This window comes from Dendrobates tinctorius, unplaced genomic scaffold (genome assembly GCF_039654945.1).
Source record: "Dendrobates tinctorius isolate UK_male_01 unplaced genomic scaffold, ASM3965494v1 ptg000151l, whole genome shotgun sequence".
NCBI classification, from domain to species: Eukaryota; Metazoa; Chordata; class Amphibia; order Anura; family Dendrobatidae; genus Dendrobates; species Dendrobates tinctorius.
The window spans coordinates 2,097,269-2,120,252 of NW_027361818.1; the positions used below are offsets into that span (position 1 = coordinate 2,097,269).

General features: G+C 45.1%; 1 protein-coding gene across 1 annotated transcript in view; it reads right to left on the reverse strand.

The window, feature by feature from the left end:
* The window catches only part of GUCY2D (guanylate cyclase 2D, retinal), a 65,996-nt gene that overhangs the window by 34,016 nt on the left and 8,996 nt on the right, over positions 1–22,984 (reverse strand). The window contains exon 7 of the mRNA XM_073546816.1: positions 20,662–20,742. Within this exon, the coding sequence (XP_073402917.1) occupies positions 20,662–20,742 (81 nt within the window). The remainder of the gene's footprint in view (positions 1–20,661; positions 20,743–22,984) is intronic.

Genomic DNA, 22,984 nt, shown 5'->3' on the forward strand with positions numbered 1-22,984 from the left:
AAATGGAATAGACAACAGAATGGAAATTATTGGCAATTATCAAGACACACTCAATAAAGGAGTGGTTCTGCAGGTGGGGACCACAGACTACATCTTAGTACCAATGCTTTCTGGCTGATGTTTTGGTCACTTTTGAATGTTGGTTGTGTTTTCACACTCGTGGTAGCATGAGACAAACTCAACAACCCACACAAGTGGCTCAGGTAGTGCAGCTCACCCAGGATGGCACATCAATATGGGCTGTGGCAAGAAGGTTTACTGTGTCTGTCAGCATAGTGTCCAGAGACTGGAGGTGCTACCTGGAGACAGGCCAGTACACCAGGAGGTGTGGAGGGGGCCGTAGGAGGGCAACAACCCCGCAGCAGGACCGCTACCTCAGCCTTTGTGCAAGAAGGAACAAGAGGAGCACTGCCAGAGACCTGCAAAACACCTCCAGCAGACCACAAATGTGCATGTGTCTACACAAACGATTAGAAACTGACTCCATGAGGATGGTCTGCGGGCCCGACTTCCACAGATGGGGGTTGTGCATTTGCCACAGAACACCAGGATTGGCAAATTCGCCACTGGTGCCCTGTGCTCTTCACAGATGAAAGCAGGTTCACACTGAGCACATGTGACAGACGTGACAGAGTCTGGAGATGTCGTGGAGAGTGATATGCTGCCTGCAACCTCCTTCAGCATGACTGGTTTGGCAGTGGTTCAGTAATGGTGTGGGGTGGCATTTCTTTGGAGGGCCGCACGGGATTGCAGATATCAAGGTATCATCATTTTATTTAACTTTCTATGACCTGCATGGCCATATAGACGGCTTAGTAGGGTTTATCGTACTTAAAGATTCCCTTTAACACATTTTCACCCCAATACTACAGTATATAGTATATGTATACAAGAGAAAGCTGGAGTCATCAAATCATTTCCGCACCACTGTTAGAAGTTTTTTTGCTTATAGCTACTCATTACTTGGCACATTTTTACACTTTGATGTACACATATCTACAGTGGTTTGTGAAAGTATTCACTCCCTTGGCTTCTACCTATTTTGTTACATTACAACTTGTGTTTAGTTATTTCAGAAATCCGATTTGTGTGTGATGCATCAGCATTAAATAGTCTCAGTCAGTGAAGTGAGAAATATTTAGCCAATAATTAAATTTGTGTAGTCAAATAATTAAAAATTGGCATGTCTATATGTATTGACCCCTTTTGCTATGAAGCCCCTAAACATTTTTGGTGTAATCAATTCCCATCATAAGTCTCATGCTTAGTAACAGGACATCCACCTGTGTGCAATCTAAGTGTCACATGTCTGTCAGTATATACACTTTATCTATCTGAAAGGTCACAGAGACTGCAACACCATTAACAAGTTAGGGACAAAGTTGTTGAGAAGTATAAGTCAGGGTTGGATTATAAAAAAAAACACCATCTTTGATGTTCCCTCGGTGCACCATCAAATTCATTATCATCAAATGGAAAGAAGATGATACCACAACAAACCAGCCAAGAAAGGGCCACGCAAGAAAACTCTCAGCCCGGGCACGGCGGGAATTAATCCGAGAGGAAAGACAGAGATCAAGGGTAACCCTGAAGGAGCTGCAGAGTTTCCAAGCAGAGACTTGAGTATCTGTCGATAAGACCACAACCAGCTGTACATTCCAAATTGGTGGCCTTTATGGAAGAGGGAGCAGAAAAATTAATTTATTTACAAAAATTGTTAGGCTTGTTTTGAGTTTGCCAAAATGCATGTGGGCAACTCCCCAAATGTATGGAGGAAGGCACTGTGGTCAGATGAAACCAAAATTTAACTTTTTGGTGCCAAGGTAAACGCTATGTCTTGTGCCAAAAAGCACAGCTCATCATCCCAAGAACACCATTCCCACAGTGAAGCATGCTGGTGGCAGAATCATGCATATAGGCGGTTGCTACTACTTCTTTTCTGACTCTGCACCACACCCATCAGCCCAAAGGTGTTTATAATTAACTCTGTTTCCTACCACTTACTTAAATGTGCAGGTTTGTAACCCAGGAGAGGCATGGTTGCCCATTCACACTGTAGACTTATAGCACAAGACAGGCATGTTTTAGATGATAGGACTCATCAGAGAAGTGTCACCTTGCTGCGGTTGATGGGCTCATATGAATTGGTCAATTTTTTGCTAAGAACCTTCACTTTTTTAAGTAATTTTTTTAAAAATGTTTTGCTTACTTTTCTAGTTACACTACTGTGAATTAGACTAGAATTCCATGATGCACTTACCCATTCATCACTGCTGTATTATCTTCATCCTCACCACCACCTGCATCATCTAATCGAGTTGTTTTGCCTACCCACAGGTATGCTCACTCATCCATTCAACTTTCCTGCCTTGTCTGTCTATATGAATTGCATATAATCCTACCCTGGTATGCTCACTCATCCATTCAACTTTCCTGCTTTGTCTGTCTATATGAATTGCATGTAATCCTACCCTGGTATGCTCACTCATCCATTCAACTTTCCTGCCTTGTCTGTCTATATGAATTGCATATAATCCTACCCTTGTATTGCACTGCTTTTGTATCCATAATGTATTCATTCCTCTTGTGTCTTCCATGCATACCTGAGTAGTCAATCCCTCCCCCTCCCTTTATCACCTCTCTTTGAGTCAGAACATGTGGTCTGAGCAATCATGCCCACCACCTCCTCACAGCTGTCCCATCTCAACTGCACATATATTCTGGGCCATGACCAGACGTGTCTGACCATACATCTTTCAAAATCCATCTTTCAAATAACAGCTTTCTAATTACACTACTGTGAATTAGACTAGAATTGGACTGGAATTTGACTGAAAGGTAACAGAATAGATAACCACAACAATGTTTCGGTTTCTTATCACTTTCGCCTCCATACTTCTCTACCTTGTCCGATCTCCTGTTATCCCCCCACCTAGTAAGGAACTAGTCATTTCCCCCTCCATCCTCCCCAGCCACCTACCCTTCTCCTCAGAACTGTTCCTCCACATACAATCCTTTTTCTCCAGACACACACGGCCACATCATGTCCTATTCTGCTCCCACCTTCTAACTCTCTGTCTGCTACTCCACATTGCTGGCGACGAATCCCCAAATCCTGGCCCTCCTCAACACATCCCCACACTCATTTCTAACATCCTGCCACGATCCTCTACACATTTTTGCAACCTTGATAACCTCATATGTATTCATCCAGCCCCCACTCCCCCGGTCCTCTTACCAGGCGCCTTATGGAATGCACGCTCTGTCTGCAACAAGCTGTCGTTTATCCATGACCTCTTTATCACCAACAAACTCTCCTTCCTTGCCATCACTGAAACCTGGCTCATTCCTTCTAACACAGCCTCTCCAGCTGCGCTTTCCTATGGCAGATTCCATCTCTCTCACACCCCTCGCCCCAGCAACAAACGTGGTGGAGGAGTTGGCTTGCTCCTGTCTGATACCTGCTCCTTTACCCCAATTCAACTTCCACCCTCCGCTACTCTTCCCTCGTTGGAGGTGCACTCCGTCTGCATCTATTCCCCCTCCAACCTCCAACAGGCTGTCATCTACCACCCCCCCCGAACTAGCCATCTCCACCTTTCTCGACCACTTCACCACCTGGCTACTCCATTTCCTCTCTGCTGACATCCCCACCATCATCATGGGCGACTTCGACATCCCCATTGACACTTCCACCTCAGCTGCCTCTAAACTTTTATCACTGACTGCTTCCTTTGGCCTCACTCAATGGTCCTCTGCAGCCACTCACAAAGATGGTCACACGCTGGACTTTATCATAACCCGTCTCTGTTCCCTCACTAATCTCACTAAATCACCCCTCCCCCTGTACGACCACAACCTACTGACATTCTCTTCCCTCTCCTCTCCGACTGCGCAACCCCCACTTCACAAACTTGCTCATCCTCGCAGAAATCTCAAACATCTCAATTTACAATCACTCTCTGAGTCCCTTCTCCCTCTTGCAGACATAGCTTCCATTCATGACACAGATGCTGCTACCACCTTTTATAACCACAATTAGAGTTGAGCGAAACGGGTCGAAAAAATTCAAAAGTCGCCGACTTTTGGCAAAGTCGGGTTTCATGAAACCCGACCCTAGGATGAGGTCGGCCACGAGGTCGGCGACTTACGCGCCAAAGTCGCGTTTCAAAAGTTTGTTTTGCGCTCTTTTTCAGCCAATCAGGATCCACGGACACTGTGGGAAACGTGATGACCTAGGCACGGGTCACCACCATCTTTCAGAAGGGCATGCAAGTGATTGGCTTGCTTTGGTGGGCGTCACAGGGGGTATAAAAGGGCGTGCACGCCGACCACCATCTTACTTCTGCCGATCTTAGTATAGGGAGAGGTTGCTGCTGATTCTGTAGGGAGAGCGTTAGGCAGGGAAGAAGACAAAAAAACTGCTTCTGCTGCTAGCGATTTGGCCTGCACAACACACAAGTCACTGTGTGTGCAGTGCAAGGGGAGGCTATATAGTGGTGTATCAGTGGTGTTGGTTGTTGGGCTGCCTTTTAAGGCTTCCTGACACACTGGCATTGCTGTTTACCCACTGCTCCGCAAACTGCTTTTTTAAAAGCAATCCAATCTCCCTTATCCTCTAGTCACTTTTGTCACAGCTATGCCATCGAGCGTGTCACATAGCGCTCAGATATCAGTGGGCCTCACACAATCCACAAGTGTCCAGTGTCCAAAAGTGTGCGCAGAGATTCAAAATCTCCATCATCCTCTCGTCACTTTGGTCACAGGCAGCTGTGCCATCGAACGTGTCACATAGCGCTCAGATATCAGTGGGCCGCACACAATCCACAAGTGTCCAGTGTCCAAAAGTGTGCGCAGAGATTCAAAATCTCCATTATCCTCTCGTCACTTTGGTCACAGGCAGCTGTGCCATCGAGCCTGTCACATAGCGCTCAGATATCAGTGGGCCTCACACAATCCACAAGTGTCCAGTGTCCAAAAGTGTGCGCAGAGATTCAAAATCTCCATTATCCTCTCGTCACTTTGGTCACAGGCAGCTGTGCCATCGAGCCTGTCACATAGCGCTCAGATATCAGTGGGCCTCACACAATCCACAAGTGTCCAGTGTCCAAAAGTGTGCGCAGAGATTCAAAATCTCCATTATCCTCTCGTCACTTTGGTCACAGGCAGCTGTGCCATCGAGCGTGTCACATAGCGCTCAGATATCAGTGGGCCTCACACAATCCACAAGTGTCCAGTGTCCAAAAGTGTGCGCAGAGATTCAAAATCTCCATTATCCTCTCGTCACTTTGGTCACAGGCAGCTGTGCCATCGAGCGTGTCACATAGCGCTCAGATATCAGTGGGCCTCACACAATCCAAAAGTGTCCAGTGTCCACAAGTGTGTGCAGAAATTCTAAATCTCCCATGTCCTATAGACACCTTGTACCTTGTTTTACATTACTATATAGTTTGTTGGATTTTGTCTACATTTCTACCAAAAATGAGGAAGGCTGGTGGAAGAGGCCGTGGAATTGGGCGGGGGTTGGCAGCTGGTAATGATGGTGTTGGTGGTGGATCTGATGGTAGTGGCAAGAGCAAAATAGGACCGAATGCAGGAGGTGCTGACCCTGCGTCATCGTCTGTCTACATAAGGCCTCGAACGCTTAGTTTTCTAGGAGTTGGCAAACCGCTTTTAAAGGCAGAGCATCAGGAAAAAGTTTTGTCTTACATTGCTGACTCAGCCTCCAGCTCTATCGCCTCCTCTTCTTCAGTTGTAAAAAGTAAAAGCACTGAGTCGTCATTGGAGGCCCATGTTCATGAACCACACCTTTCCTTGTGTCCTTCACCCCAACCAAGATTGAAGGATGATGCAGGCCATACTACTGATTACTCCATGGAGCTGTTTTCACATACCATGCCTGGATTATCAAGTCAAATGGTGAATTACCCAGGCCAAGATGAATCTGACATGGAGTGCACTGATGCACAGCCGCTGATGGATGATTCTGCTGGTACATTCACTCAGAGCACTACATTGTCCTCGCAGTGTACAGAGCCAGATTTTGACCCTGATGAGACTCAGGTGCCCCTTCCCGCACACTATACCAGCATACACGGTGACACAGAGAAAGGTGCACATGACATAGAAGAGGAGGTGATGGATGACCCAGTTGTTGACCCAGATTGGCATCCATTGGGGGAAGAGGGTGCTGCTTCCAATAGCTCAGATGAGGAGCATCCACAGCAGACATCGACATCGCAACAGCTGTTATCTGGCAGGCCCGGAGCACTCCAAAGACAGGTTCCAAACATCAAAAGAGTTGCTGGACAGCTTGTCCAGAGGGTCAAAAGATCACAGCGTTCTAGGCCGCAAAATGTCTGCCAAAGTAGGAAGAGTGCAGTGTGGCACTTTTTTGAACAAAATCCTCATGATCAGGCCAAGGTTATCTGTAAGAAGTGCGCAAAGACCTTTAGCCGAGGGAAAAATCTGAAAAATTTGAATACCAGTTGCATGCTTAGACATTTAACCAGCATGCACTTGCAAGCGTGGACACAACACCAAACCTCAAGTGCCACATGTGCAACTGATCACAACGAAGGTAGTCAGCAACGCTACATTGTTTCCCCCATTGTAAGCCCACCGGTTAGCACAGCAGCAAATGTTGAGGTGTCGTTGCAAGGCCACAGCAGTCAGGGAATCCCACTGTTATATCAACGAAAGACTGATTCTAGGCCATCTGAAAGAACACCAACTCCATCACCATCATCAACCCTCTCTCAGTCCGCCCTGTCCACCGCTACTTCCACCATATGCAGCTCTCAAGTCCAGCTCACCCTCCCAGACACTATGAGTAGGTCAAGAAAGTACTCAGTCTCTCATCCGCGTACACTGGGTTTGAACGCCCACATTGCCAAAATAATCTCGTTTGAGATGATGCCCTTTCGGTTGGTGGAAAGCACAGCTTTCCGCGAACTCATGGCCTATGCAGTACCACGCTATGACCTACCCAGTCGCCACTTCTTCTCTCGCAAAGCCATCCCAGCCCTCCACCATCATGTGAAAGACCGCATTGTCCATGCACTCAAGCAGTCAGTGAGCGGAAAGGTGCACCTCACAACTGATGCATGGTCCAGTCGGCATGGCCAGGGCCGTTACGTGTCCATCACTGCGCACTGGGTTAATGTGGTGGATGCAGGGTCCACAGGGGACAGCGGTGGTGGGACAGTGCTGCCTAGCCCACGGTATAGGAAACAGTTGGCTGTAGGCGTTCGACCCTCCTCCTCCTCCTCCTCCAGAAGCGAAAGCTCGTCCACAGAGCGCAGTCGTACGAGCACTCCATCTGCAGCTGCCACTGTTACACACGATGTGTCCCCCTATCGAGCAGCTAGTGGAAAGCGTCAGCAGGCTGTGTTGCAGATGATGTGTTTGGGCGACAGACACACCGCCGAGGTGCTGACCAAGTACTTGAAGCGACAAACTGAGTCATGGCTGGGCAGTGTACATCTTGAGGCAGGCAAGGTAGTTAGTGATAACGGGCGTAATTTTGTGGCAGCCATAGCCCTTTCAAAACTCAGCCACATACCTTGCTTGGCTCACACCTTGAACCTGGTGGTGCAGTGCTTCCTCAAAAATTATCCGGAGTTAACAGCCCTGCTCCAGAAGGTGCGAAGACTGTGCGCGCACATCCGCCGGTCGCCTGTACACTCCGTTCGTATGCAGAAGCTGCAGCGATTGCTCCACCTTCCCAACCACCGCCTCATTATCGACATTGCAACAAGGTGGAACTCCACCCTGCACATGGTGGAGCGGCTGTGCGAGCAGAGGCAGGCCATAATGCATTTGTGGGAGGATACACGGCCAGGCACTTTGAGAGCAGACATGGAATTGACAGGCGTGCAGTGGTCGAAGCTGAAAGACCTTTGTAAAGTCCTTCAGTGTTTTGAGGAATGCACACGGCTGGTAAGCGCAGACGACGCCATCCTAAGCATGAGCATCCCACTTATGCGTCTGCTCATGCAAACTTTGACGCACCTTAAGGAGCAGGCGTCTGCAGCCAATGTTGATGAGGAGGAAGAGGAGGAGGGAATCCTTGATGACATTCAGCCATTGTCTGCTCAGGGACCTCTCCTGGACGAGGTGGAGGAAGAAGAGGAGGAGGAGGAGGATGATGGGGATGATTACTTAGGGGAGGAGGATGCATCTCGTGGGGCAAGTGAAAATGTTGGCGTGGCAAGGTCTGGTACAGGGTTTGTGCGTGACTGGAGGGATGTGGATTTGCCAGAAAGTGCTCCTCCACCCAGCACTCGCAGTGCATCATTGACACCGGGAACATTGGCCCACATGTCAGATTATGCCTTGCGGATCCTAAAAAGGGACCCCCGCATTGCCAAAATGATGAATGATGACGACTACTGGTTGGCCAGCATCCTGGATCCACGCTATAAAGGCAAATTACAAAACATCATGCCACAGGAGAACCTTGACCTAATATTGGCTAATAAACAAGCAACTCTGGTAAATCGGTTGCTTGAGGCATTCCCAGCACACAGCAGCGGTGATGGTTCTCACACGAGCCGTACGGGCCGGGGGCAGCTTGGCAGAGGTGTTCGTGGTGCACACAGCAGAAGTGGCGTTGGAGACAGGGGTTTCATGACAATGTTGTGGACTGATTTTTCAAATACCGCTCACACAACTGGTAATACTGCATCGATGGAAAGTGACAGGAGACAGCAGTTGTCAACTATGGTTACAAACTACTTTTCCTCCCATATCGATGTTCTCCCACACAGGTCATTCCCCTTTGACTATTGGGCCGTTAAACTGGACACCTGGCCTGAATTGGCCCAATATGCCTTACAGGAGCTCGCTTGCCCAGCTGCAAGTGTGCTATCGGAAAGAGTCTTCAGTGCAGCTGGAATAATCCTGACAGAAAAAAGGACCCGTCTGTCAACTCAAAATGTGGATGATCTAACCTTCATTAAAATGAACCACGCATGGGTTTCCAAGGATTTTGTCCCACCTTCCCCTGATGACACATAGGGTGACAGAAAAATGGCTTGCTTTGGTCCACCTCTTCCTGGTACTTCACCTATTTCGCCTTTTGCATCAGCTGAATGTCCAACATCAACATATGCCACTTTCTAAAACTCCCTAACTGTGCTGCCTCCCCCCCCATGGCCGGGGTCACCACCTAGCGCACGACACCGTGCGAGTGCCGTTGCCCTGGACAGGTGGGTAGGCCGACTCTTGGGCGCGGGCACTGGCACAGGGTCCCTCATAGTGCAATCAAGTGTCTCTGACGGTGGTGGTGCACACCCGCCGTCAGACACACCGCTGTACTATGAGGGGCCCAGTGCCAGTACCGAAGCCCACGAGTGGGCCCCCCTTGCTTGGGCAGGGCCCCAGCATTTGCAATCTTTACCTCTCCCTGCTCCTCCGCTGTGTAATCTGGGCCGTCAAATCCATACTGTGCCTGACACCGTCTGAGCCTGCCTCCTGAGACATATATTTTGAATGTGTACGCTATCCATACATGTTATCCGGGGATACGGTACCCTTTCTAACCTTTGTGCAATCACGTGCAATCCATACTGGGCCTAACACCATCTGAGCCTGCCTCCTGAGACATATATTTTGAATGTGTACGCTATCCATACATGTTATCCGGGGATACGGTATCCTTTCTAACCTTTGTGCAATCACGTGCAGTCCATACTGGGCCTAACACCGTCTGAGCCTGCCTCCTGAGACATATATTTTGAATGTGTACGCTATCCATACATGTTATCCGGGGATACGGTACCCTTTCTAACCTTTGTGCAATCACATGCAATCCATACTGGGCCTAACACCGTCTGAGCCTGCCTCCTGAGACATATATTTTGAATGTGTACGCTATCCATACATGTTATCCAGGGATACGGTACCCTTTCTAACCTTTGTGCAATCACGTGCAATCCATACTGGGCGTGAGAACGGCTGGCGAGCAGTTAAGCAAGCTACAGCACCTGTCCAGACAAGTACAGGGATTCCCTAGCGAGGAGACTTATTTGATTGTTTTCAATGTTGGGACAGCAATTTTTGGGGAGCACTATACTCTGGAGAATGATAGATGGGGCCCACCATACACTGGAACATTCCAAAGGTGGACATCAGACACTGGAGCAGCATTTACAGGGCCCATTATACACTAGAGCATTAGAAGTGGGGCCCATTATGTTTGGAGCATTATTTGGGCCCATAAGACAGTGGAGCTTCATCCATGGGGACCAACATATACTGTAGCATTATGTGGAGCTCATCATATACTGTTTCAAACATTATATGGGACCAATGATTCTGTATGGAGAAATAGATGGGCCTCGTCATGAGATGTAAAAAGTGAGGTATTTTTCATTGTACTATACCGCTATTTATCTGCCGTATCGGAGCATGATGAGTTGTGGTATGTGTTAAAGGGGCGCTCTTTCGCCCAGGGCACATGAAAACCTGCAGCCAGCCCTCCCCCCCCACAACTTTAGCCAAATAACCCCCATTTTTCAGTGCGTAACTTGTATTATGAAGTTAATTAAGGTTGACAAGCTTAAGTAAGAAGAATTGATGCTTTTGGCATTCAAATGGGCACTGTAGGTGTGTTTCCTGTCCTCCTCTCACTGCCGACTTTTATTCCCCATTGACTTACATTGGGTTTCGTGTTTCGGGACGACCCCGACTTTTCCCTATAATCGGACGATCTTGCTCGACCCGACTTTTGGAAAAGTCGGGTTTCACGAAACGAAACGCGACCCTAAAAAAACAAAAGTCGCTCAACTCTAACCACAATAACAGCAGCACTTGATTTGGCCGCCCCCTCATGCAGAGCAAAACTCGTACAATCAACAGGCAGCCCTGGCTGACCAGCCTGACCAAAGAACTGAGACGGGTTTCCAGGGCCGCTGAGCGGAGATGGAAGAGAACCCTTTCTACCGAGTACTTCAATGCATACAAGCAGTTCCTTGCCAGCTTCAAGTACACGCTCTGCCGCAAAACAAACTTACTTTGCGTCCCTCATATCCTCACTGTCTCACAACCCTAAACAGCTTTACAACCCTTTCAATTCTCTACTCCGTCCCACAGCACTTCCTCCATCTCCTCTCATTTCTGCTGAAGATTTTGCCTCCTTCTTTAAGCAGAAGATCGATAAGATCAGAGAAAGCTTTGGCCCGCAGCCCCCAATGCCACTCTTAGCTGCTCAGCCCTGTTCTTCCAAAACCAGTTTCTCCACCATGACAGAAGATCAGCTCTCCACCCTCCTGTCAAGATTACACCTCACAATTTTGTGCGCTTGACCCGCTCCCATCCCACCTCATCCCAACTCTAACACACCTCTTCAACCTTTCACTTACAAATGGTGTCTTTCCCTCATCCTTCAAACATGCCTCAATCACACCCATCCTCAAAAAGCCCTCCCTCGACCCATCCTCTGTGTCTAACTATCGCCCGATATCTCTTCTCCCTTACGCCTCAAAACTACTGGAACAGCATGTATATCTTGAACTGTCCTCCCACCTCTCCTCCTGTTCCCTCTTTGGCCGGTTACAATCTGGCTTCCGACCGCATCACTCAACTGAAACTGCCCTGACTAAAGTCACTAATGACCTACTAACCACCAAGAGCAAGCGACACTACTCTGTCCTCCTTCTCCTGGACCTGTCTTCTGCCTTCAACACCGTGGACCATTCCCTCCTGCTCCAGATTCTCTCATCTCTTGGCATCACAGGCTTGGCCCTATCCTGGATTTCATCATACCTAACAGACTGAACATTTAGTGTCTCCCTCTCACACACCACCTCCTCACCTCGCCCCCTGTCTGTCGGTGTTCCTCAAGGCTCAGTCCTCGGACCCCTATTCTTCCCCAGCTACACCTTCAGCCTGGGACAGCTCATAAAATCCTACGGCTTGCAGTACCACCTCTACACCGATGACATGCAGATCTACCTATCTTGACCTGACCTCACCTCCTTACTGACCAAAATCCCACAATGTCTGTCTGCTATTTCAGCCTTGTTTTCTGCTCGCTTTCTCAAACTGAACATGGACAAAACAGAATTCATCATCTTTCCCCCATCTCACTCTACCGCTCTGCCAGACCTATCCATCAATGTCAATGGCTGCTCTCTTTCCCCAGTCCCGCATGCTCAGTGCCTTGGGGTGATCCTCGACTCTGCCCTCTCTTTCAAACCACATATCCAAGCCATTGTCTCCTCCTACCACCTCAAACTCAAAAATATTTCCCAGATCCGTGCATTCCTCAAGCATGAAACCACAAAAACACTAGTGCACGCCCTTATCATCTCCCGCCTCGACTACTGCAACCTCCTACTCTCTTGCCTCCCCTCCAGCACTCTGGCACCACTCCAGTCTATCCTACACTCTGCTGCCTGACTAATCCACCTGTCTCCCCGCTATTCCCCAGTCTCCCCCCTATGACAGGCCCTTCACTGGCTTCCTATTGCCCAGAGGCTCCAGCTCAAAACCCTAACCATGACATACAAAGCCATCCACAACCTGTCTCCTCCATACATCTGTGACATGGTCTCCCAATACCTACCCGCATGCAACCTTCGATCCTCCCAGGATCTCCTTCTCTACTCCCCCCTCATCTCTTCTTCCCACAACCGCATACAAGACTTCTCCCATGCTTCCCCCATACTCTAGAACTCTCTGCCACAACACATCAGACTCTCACCAACAATGGAAACCTTCAAGAAGAACCTGAAGACCCACCTGTTCCGACAAGCCTACAGCCTGCAATGATCCTCGGTCTACTGAACCACTGCACAACCAGCTCTACTCTCTCCTAGTGTATCCTCACCTATTCCTGTGGACTGAGAGCCTTCTTGGGCAGGGTCCTCTCTCCTTCTGTACTTGTGTGTCCCTTGTCTTGCACATGTTTATTGTACTTGTCTATATTTCCCCTTTTCCCTGTAAAGCGCCATGGAATAAATGGCACTATATAAATGTACAATAATAATAAATACTTTTTATTACAGTTTACTAAGCAATTATGATAGATTTTGTGTTTGCATATATATTGGTATCTACAGAATGCTTCTGCTTTACTCCTTTTTGCAAGTTATGGTGGCAGAATCATGCTGTGGGGATGTTTTTCAGCAGCAGGGACAGGGCAAATGGTTCGAGTTGAGGGGATGACGGATGGTGCGAAATATAGGGATATTTTCAGTCTGTCAGTGATTTAAGGCTGACACAGAGATTGACCTTCCAACAAGACAATGATGCAAAGCATACTGCTAAAGCAACACTCAAGTAGTTAAAGGGAAAACGTGGAAATGTTTTGGAGTGGTCTAGTCAAAGCCCAGACCTTAATACAATGGAGAATCTGTGGTCAGACTTGAAGTGCAAAGTGTGTGATCTGGTTTGGCTGTGTGAGGGACGCCTGACCAATATCCAAGAAGTATTGCTTTTCCTTGCAGAGATTAACATGTGGAGCATGCCAACAGCCCAACCATATCTCACACTTTGCACTGACAAGGGGCAGTACCCCGAAACACACTGTCTGCAAATTGAGATTCTGGTTTGGCTTTTATCCTATGTCATGTGACAAGGCTCGCTAAAGGGTCAACCTTGACTTTTTGGATTGCTACTTCCAATAGGTGGCATTAGAGTTCTAGTCCTCTTCCTCTTTGAAGAGACAATTTGCATATTTCCCAGAGAAGCATTGTGGCTTTAAGTCTTCTCATCTTGGCATGCTCAGCATGTCAATCTCCGCAAGGAGAAATTATACTTCTTGGTTATTGGTCAGACACCTCTCATACAGCCAAACTAGATCTCACACTTTGTACTGAAGAGGGGTAGTACCCCAAAACACAGTGTCTGCAAATTTAGATTCTGGTTTGGCTTTTATCCTAAATCACGAGGCAAGGCTCGTTAAAGGGTCAACATTGACTTTTAGGATTGCTACTTCCAATAGGTGGCACTAGAGTTCTAGTCCTCTTCTTCTCTGAAGAGACAATTTGCATATTTCCCAGAGGAGCATTGCGGCTTTAAGTCTCCTCATCTTGGCATGCTCAGCATGTCAATTTCCACAAGGAGAAATGATACTTCTTGCAAATCATGGGCAGCATGAATCATAGCCTTGCTGCCCAAACCAAGGGCAGGGTGGATTAGAGACTGGCTGCCCAAACCATGGACATCATGGATCACAGCCTGGCTGCCCAGGCCATGGGCAGAATGGATCAGAGCCTGGTTGTCTAAGCAATGGACAGAATGGATCAGAGCCTGTCTACCCAGGGGAAGAGTCTTGAGGAGATCATTTGCATATTTCCAGTGCCTTCTGGGATAAGTGAAGAGTCTCCGCGAGCTCAACGATCACTGGGTATTGGCCGTTGCAGCTGAAAAGAGGAAATCGGAAAACCAGGGGAAGAGTCTTGAGGAGATCATTTGCATATTTCCAGTGCCTTCTGGGATAAGTGAAGAGTCTCCGCGAGCTCAACGATCACTGGGTTTTGGCCGTTGCAGCTGAAAAGAGGAAATCGGAAAACCAGGGGAAGAGTCTTGAGGAGATCATTTGCATATTTCCAGTGCCTTCTGGGATAAGTGAAGAGTCTCCGCGAGCTCAACGATCACTGGGTTTTGGCCGTTGCAGCTGAAAAGAGGAAATCGGAAAACCAGGGGAAGAGTCTTGAGGAGATCATTTGCATATTTCCAGTGCCTTCTGGGATAAGTGAAGAGTCTCCGCGAGCTCAACGATCACTGGGTTTTGGCCGTTGCAGCTGAAAAGAGGAAATCGGAAAACCAGGGGAAGAGTCTTGAGGAGATCATTTGCATATTTCCAGTGCCTTCTGGGATAAGTGAAGAGTCTCCGCGAGCTCAACGATCACTGGGTTTTGGCCGTTGCAGCTGAAAAGAGGAAATCGGAAAACCAGGGGAAGAGTCTTTTTTGGCTCATCTTTCATCGTTTTTAAGAAATCTCAAGATGGAAGAGGCCAGGAGCCATTTGGTGAGCTGCATTTCTTGCTACGTGTTCACAGATTTACCAGTGGAAAAGCCAAACTTCACATGCCACAAATGCAAGCTTGTGTCCCTGTTGGAGGAAAAGTTGCAAAATCTCGAAGAGAGGTTAGCTACATTGAAGATCATTAAGGAAGGTGAAGAGTTCTTGGACAGAGCAAAATTATCTCTTCATGTTACAGAAAGAGAAGAAATTCGAAGTGCACCTGAAGAAACAGAGGAATGGAGACATGTGACCCAGAGAAGCAGGAGGATCAGGAGGCAGTCAGCACCCATACTGCTCAGAAACCAGTACCAGGCTCTCACGCAGGAAAACAATGAAGAAATACATCAGGATAAGACTATGCCAACAAACAGCAACCTTGTACGCCTTCAGAGTCCTCCTGGATGGAGAAAGAAAAATGTTGTGAAGAAGAAACGGAGAGTGGTGGTCATGGGGGATTCACTGTTGAGAGGAACAGAGGCCGCTATCTGCAGACCGGATATAACTTCAAGAGAAATGTGCTGTCTTCCAGGTGCAAAAATTAAAGATGTGTCTGACAGGATATCAGGACTCTTCAGACCTACAGATGACTTCCCATTCCTGCTACTACATGTGGGGACAAATGACACCGCAAGAAACGACCTGGAAACCATCTGCAGAGACTTTGAAGACTTAGGCAAGAAAGTGAAAGAACTGGGAGCGCAGGTGGTCTTCTCTTCCATCCTCCCAGTGGATGGCCATGGAACAAGGAGGTGGAATAAGATTCTGCAAGTGAACAACTGGCTACGTCGATGGTGCCGTCAGCAACGATTTGGATTTCTGGATCACGGAGTGAACTACTTATACGATGGACTACTTGCTAGAGATGGGGTGCACCTTACGAAGACTGGAAAGCATGTATTTGGAAGTCGCCTTGCTACACTTGTAAGGAGAGCTTTAAACTAGAACAACATGGGAAGGGAAGCAAAAGACCAGAAAAAGCCATACACCTGACAAATGCTATTGAGAACTCTGCTATTAGAAGTGGAAAGGAAGAACAAAGACGAAAGAATCTAATTAAAAAAAATATTGGAGAAAGAGAAACCAATCACAAACTAAAATGTTTCTATACTAATGCACAAAGCATGGGCAACAAACAAGGAGAATTGGAACTACTAACACAGGAAAAGAAATATGATGTCATTGGAATCACTGAAACTTGGTGGGACAATACACATGATTGGAATACAAGACTAGAAGGATACAACTTATTTGCAAGAAACAGACTTGATAAACGAGGAGGGGGTGTTGCATTGTATGTTAGAAACGCGTATATCTGCACAGAGATTGAAGCTTCAGAGACTGGGAGTTCTGTGGAAACTGTTTGGGTAAGAATACAAGGACAGAACAATGGAAAGGACACCATTGTAGGCATTTACTACAGGCCGCCTGTGCAAGCTGAAGATATGGATGAACTCTTTATGCATCAAATGGCCAAGTTCTCCAAAAAATATGACATAGTTGTCATGGGAGATTTCAACTATCCAGACATTTGTTGGGAATCTCTCTCAGGCAAAACTAACAGGTCAAGGAAATTCTTATCCTCTCTTGCTGACAACTTTATCTTCCAAAAGGTAGGGGAGAAAACAAGGGGAACTGCTACCTTGGATCTAATCCTTATAAACAGGGAGGAAATGGTTGAGGAGGTAAAAGTGGCTGGAACCCTAGGAAGGAGCGACCATGCTATTTTAGAATTTTGGATAACTAGAGGAGGAAGACCTGTGAAGACTCAGACGTCAAGGTTAGATTTCAGAAAGGCAGATTTTAAGGGATTCAGAAAGATAATTGGAGGGATCCAATGGCTGGATATCCTTAAAGACAAAAATGTCCAGGAAGGATGGGAAATCTTGAAAAATGAAATTCTCAAAGCACAGTTGTTAACAATTCCGAAAAGAGGGAAAAATAGGAAGCATTTAAGGAAACCAGGATGGGTGAATACAGAACTTAAGCATGCTAAAAAGGAAGAAAAAAATGTTTATAAAATGGAAAGAGGGAGGCATATCTAAAGAAGAATATAATGCTGTCTGCAGAACCTGCAGGGCACAAATCAGATTATCTAAAGCTGACAATGAATTGAGGCTTGCAAGAGATGTCAAAAGCAATAATAAAGGATTTTGGGGATATGTCAAAAGTAAAAGAAAAGTCAAAGATGCTATAGGATTTTTACAGGATGAAAATGATGAAATGGTAAGACAGGATGTTGAGAAGGCTGAACTTTTAAATTCCTATTTTGCATCTGTTTTCTCTCAGAAAGGAAATGTAACACCAACTGTTATTCACTGTCCTATTAAGGGAATAGAAGAATCCAGGATATCTATAAACAGAAAGATAGTGAGGAAACACTTAGCTAACCTAAATGAATTCAAGTCTCCAGGTCCAGATGAATTACACCCCAGAGTACTGAAGGAGATAGCAGAAGAAATTTTTGAACCCCTCTCCATAATCTTTGAAAATTCTTGGAGAACAGGAGAAGTGCCAGAAGACTGGAGAAGAGCAAATGTTGTTCCTATCTTCAAAAAGGGGAAGAAGGTGAACCCAGGCAACTATAGGCCGGTGAGTCTGACTTCTATACCAGGAAAGATCTTTGAACAAATTATTAAACAACATGTATGTCAATACCTGGATAAGAATGAAGTGATTAAACAGAGTCAGCATGGGTTTGTAACTAATAAGTCATGTCAGACTAACTTAATTTCCTTCTATGACGGTATCACTGATTGGGTGGATCAAGGAAATGCTGTAGATATAGTATATCTTGACTTCAGCAAAGCATTTGACAAAGTCTCTCATACAATCCTTATTGAAAAAATGACTAAGTATGGAATGGACAAGGCAACTGTTAGGTGGATTCATAACTGGCTTAGTGATCGGACCCAAAGAGTGGTCGTAAATGGCTGCACATCCAGTTGGAAGAATGTTTCAAGTGGGGTACCACAGGGCTCTGTCCTGGGCCCTGTATTGTTCAACATCTTTATCAACGATTTAGATGAAGGAATTGAGGGTAAACTGATTAAATTTGCTGATGACACAAAGCTAGGAGGGATAGCTAATACTAGAGAAGAGAGAGAGAGGATTCAAAAAGATTTAAATAAACTGGAGAAGTGGGCAGCAACTAACAGAATGGTTTTTAACAGGGAGAAATGCAAAGTACTACATCTGGGCAATAAAAATGAAAAAAGCATATATAGAATGGGAGGAATAGGGCTAAGTGACAGCACATGTGAAAAAGACTTGGGTATACTAATAGATCACAGACTGAATATGAGTCAACAGTGTGATGCAGCAGCAAAAAAGGCAAATGCAATTCTAGGATGTATTAACAGAAGCATACAGTCTAGATCACGTGAAGTCATTATTTCCCTCTACTCCTCTTTGGTCAGACCTCATCTGGAATATTGTGTCCAGTTTTGGGCACCACATTTTAAAAAAGACATCAACAAACTGGAGCAAGTTCAGAAAAGAGCGACCAGAATGGTGACCGGTCTGCAAACCCTGTCTTATGAGGAAAGGTTGCAGGATTTGGGAATGTTTAGTTTGCAAAAGAGAAGACTGAGAGGAGACTTAATAGCTGTCTACAAATATCTAAAGGGCTGTCACATTGTAGAAGGATCAACTTTATTCTCATTTGCACAAGGAAAGACTAGAAGCAATGGGATTAAACTGAATGGGAGGAGACACAGATTAGATATTAGAAAAAACTTTTTGACAGTTAGAGTGATCAATGAGTGGAACAGGCTGCCACGAGAAGTTGTGAGTTCTCCTTCAATGGAAGTCTTCAAACAGAGGCTGGACAGACATCTGACTGGGATGATTTAGCGAATCCTGCTTTGAGCAGGGGGTTGGACCAGATGGCCCAGGAGGTCCCTTCCAACTCTACGATTCTATGATTCTATGATTCTATACCCAAACTATGGGCAGCATGGATTAGAGCCTAACTGCCCAAATTATGACAGCATGGATCAGAGGCTGACTGCTAAGCCATGAGCAGTGTGGATCAGAGACTGGCTGTCCAAACCACTGGCATCATAGATCACAGCCTGGATGCCCAAAATATGGGCTGAATGGATCAGAGCCTTTCTGCCCAAACTATGGGCAACATGGATCAGAGCCTCAGTCAAGAACATAAAAATGATAAAGCATCACCACTGTGTTAAGATTGTTGGCTTTCAATAAGCTGACCCCCCAGCTGCCATTGCTGAATATCTGGAGGATCTTTGCCATGAGTGAGCAGAATTTGAGGACTTATAATCCCATTGAAGATCCAGAATTTGTCAAAATGACTACAAATAAAAAATAAACAGAATGGAAATATGTGCTGCTTGTAAGTCATTTTATAGAAGCTAAGGGTGGCAGAAGTGCACAAAGTCACGTTGCTGCCCCTATTTTATTCATAGGTAGGCACATTAATTAGAAATTAATTAATCGTGTTTGCCTCTGCAAAAAAATTAATTGAATAAAAGGCAAATTTAAAAGTCAAATGTACCCCAAAATGGCCCTGAAAAAAGAACACAAATCCTCACACAGCTCCATCAATGAAAATATAAAAATACAGCATTACAAACTATTTTTTTTGGGGGGGGAGTATTTTTTTTAATTTTTTTAAATAGTTAAAAATTATACAATTTTGTAATCACTATAATCATGCATATGCAGTAAAATTTACAGTCGGGTAACAATGGCATGATTATGGTTTTAGAGATTTACTCTGCACATTTTTATTCTAATTTTTCAGCACATTTTATGATAAAATAAATGGTAAAAATCAACACAACCAGTGTCCCTACAAAAATCAAGCACTAGGTCAAAGGAAAAAGAAAACAAATCTGTCTCTTCCATTCTAGAGATATAGGCATTTTAATTTAGTGATAATTCATTTGACTTTACAAGGGGGCGGTGCTCACAGGGTAATTATGCATAACAGATAAAATACACACCCCCAGAAAATCCTGAGAACCCATAAAACTTTGCACTAAATATTAAGGCCCATATCTCTGGAACCGTGTGGTGGATTTTAAGAAGAAAAAAGCTAAATGCTCATGAGAGTAGCTGGAATAAAATAGGAACAAAACTTGCCCTGTTTTGATTTTGTGACAGAACCTCTTTAAATAACCATTACAACCAAAACACAGGTCAGTTTAGAAATGTATTAAATGCAATGACATAAAGTTTCAGCAGACAGATATTGTGAGAAATGTGGAAAGTTTTCATGAATTGTACATTTCTAGGAGGATCCTATGGATTAGAGATGACCTAAAAGGGGGTCAAACTAATTGTCTTATGTCATAAAGATAGAATATTCAAATGTTCTTCTACCTATGACCACCCAAATTGATAAACCATATCTACTACTCTACCATACGTAATTAAGATGCCTCAAGGTATTTTTGCTGTGTTTGAAGAGACTGGATGACAACAAGGCCTACTTAGCAGAAGAGCCTAGCACAGGATTTAATGCTCTCAACCTTTCCACTCTAATTACTTTGGACTTATCTTCTGTCTTAGTAAAAGTCCTCATTCTAGGGTTAAAAACTCATCACAATATAAAGCTGTTCTCTTGTGGATGTAACACGTATTGAACAATATGATGGTCTTAAGAAAATGATTTCAAAATCATTGAAATTAGAAGATGTAACAGACCACTCATTTACCTTACAGAAAACATTCCTTGTGGCTGGCCTGATGTCTCCTTGCTTCTCACCAGGAAATCTTTTCAGCCATACCCAATCCCCCTGGAGAACAGTAACATAAGCTGTCACTGGAAAAATTAGTCACAAAACATGCCCACAAACAAGAACATTGAGTTGCAAGTATTGAGATCGTGAATGATAAAAGGAAGGTTCTAGAGAGCATACCAATACAGGCATGGTATAAGCTTTGGGTTCCACATCAATTCATCATACAATTTAAGCTCCCCTACATAATAGATAGCTGTTAGCCGAACAATAGCTTGGTAGACATATCTTTCCTGATTCCTCAATAAACAGTTGAGTCCCCTAGCGGCAGCTTATGTCAGAGAGGAGCAGCTGATCAGAAGACCAAACTTATCAGAAGTCCGAAACCCTTCTCTCTGAAAACATCATTTGAAGAGTCAGGAATCCACTATACAAATAAGATTGTTGGTTCATCCTATCTATACAGTTGTGGCCAAAAGTATTGACACCCCTGCAATTCTGTCAGATAATATTCAGTTTCTTCCTGAAAATGATTGCAAACAAATTCTTTGGTATTATTATCTTCATTTAATTTGTCTTAAATGAAAAAACACAAAAGAGAATGAAGCAAAAAGCAAAACATTGATCACTTCACACAAAACTCCAAAAATGGGCCAGACAAAAGTATTGGCACCCTCAGCCTAATACTTCGTTGCACAAACTTTAGCCAAAATAACTGCGACCAACCGCTTCCGGTAACCATCAATGAGTTTCTTACAATGCTCTGCTGGAATTTTAGACCATTCTTCTTTGGCAAACTGCTTCAGGTCTCTGATATTAGAAGGGTGCCTTCTCGAAACTGCCATTTTTAGATCTCTCCACAGGTGTTCTATGGGATTCAGGTCTGGACTCATTGCTGGCCACCTTAGAAGTCTCCAGTGCTTTCTCTCAAACCATTTTCTAGTGCTTTTTGAAGTGTGTTTTGGGTCATTGTCCTGCTGGAAGACCCATGACCTCGGAGGGAGACCCAGCTTTCTCACACTGGGCCCTACATTATGCTGCAAAATTTGTTGGTAGTCTTCAGCCTTCATAATGCCATGCATACGGTCAAGCAGTCCAGTGCCAATGGCAGCAAAGCAACCCCAAAACATAAGGGAACCTCAGCCATGTTTGACTGTAGGGACCGTGTTCTTTTCTTTGAATGCCTCTTTTTTCTCCTGTAAACTCTGTGTTGATGCCTTTGCCCAAAAAGCTCTACTTTTGTCTCATCTGACCAGAGAACATTCTTCCAAAAGGTTTTAGGCTTTTTCAGGTAAGTTTTGGCATACTCCAGCCTGGCTTTTTTATGTCTCGGGGTAAGAAGTGGGGTCTTCCTGGGTCTCCTACCATACAGTCCCTTTTCATTCAGACGCCAACGAATAGTATGGGTTGACACTGTTGTACCCTCGGACTGCAGGGCAGCTTGAACTTGTTTGGATGTTAGTCGAGGTTCTTTATCCAACATCCGCACAATCTTGCGTTGAAATCTCTTGTCAAATTTTCTTTTCCGTCCACATCTAGGGAGGTTAGCCACGGTGCCATGGGCTTTAAACTTCTTGATGACACTGCGCAGGGTAGACACAGGAACATTCTGGTCTTTGGAGATGGACTTGTAGCCTTGAGACTGCTCATGCTTCCTCACAATTTGTTTTCTCAAGTCCTCAGACAGTTCTTTGGTCTTCTTTCTTTTCTCCATGCTCAATGTGGTACACACAAGGACACAGGACAGAGGCTGAGTCAACTTTAAACCATGTCAACTGGCTGCAAGTGTGATTTAGTTATTGCCAACACCTGTTAAGTGCCACAGGTAAGTTACAGGTGCTGTTAATTACACAAATTAGAGAAGCATAACATGATTTTTCTAACAGTGCCAATACTTTTGTCCACCCTCTTTTTATGTTTGGTGTGGAATTATATCCAGTTTGGCTTTAGGACAATTCTTTTTGTGTTTTTTCATTTAAGACAAATTAAATGAAGATAGTACCAAAGAATTTGTGTTTGCAATCATTTTCAGGAAGAAACTGAGTACTATCTGACAGAATTGCAGGGGTGTCAATACTTTTGGCCACAACTGTATAGAATCCTATTGATTTCGGAAAATTTGTCCAACGTTTGTCTAATATATATGGGACATTTACACTGAAGAGCTGTCCAGTCATGGTTATGGAAGATCTTACCATACTTAGTCAATACCACTGAGTAACCTCAGGTTTCCCAATGCATATAGCATATAACAGTTATTAACTATTCAGTTTAATAAAAATACATCGATGAAACTTCA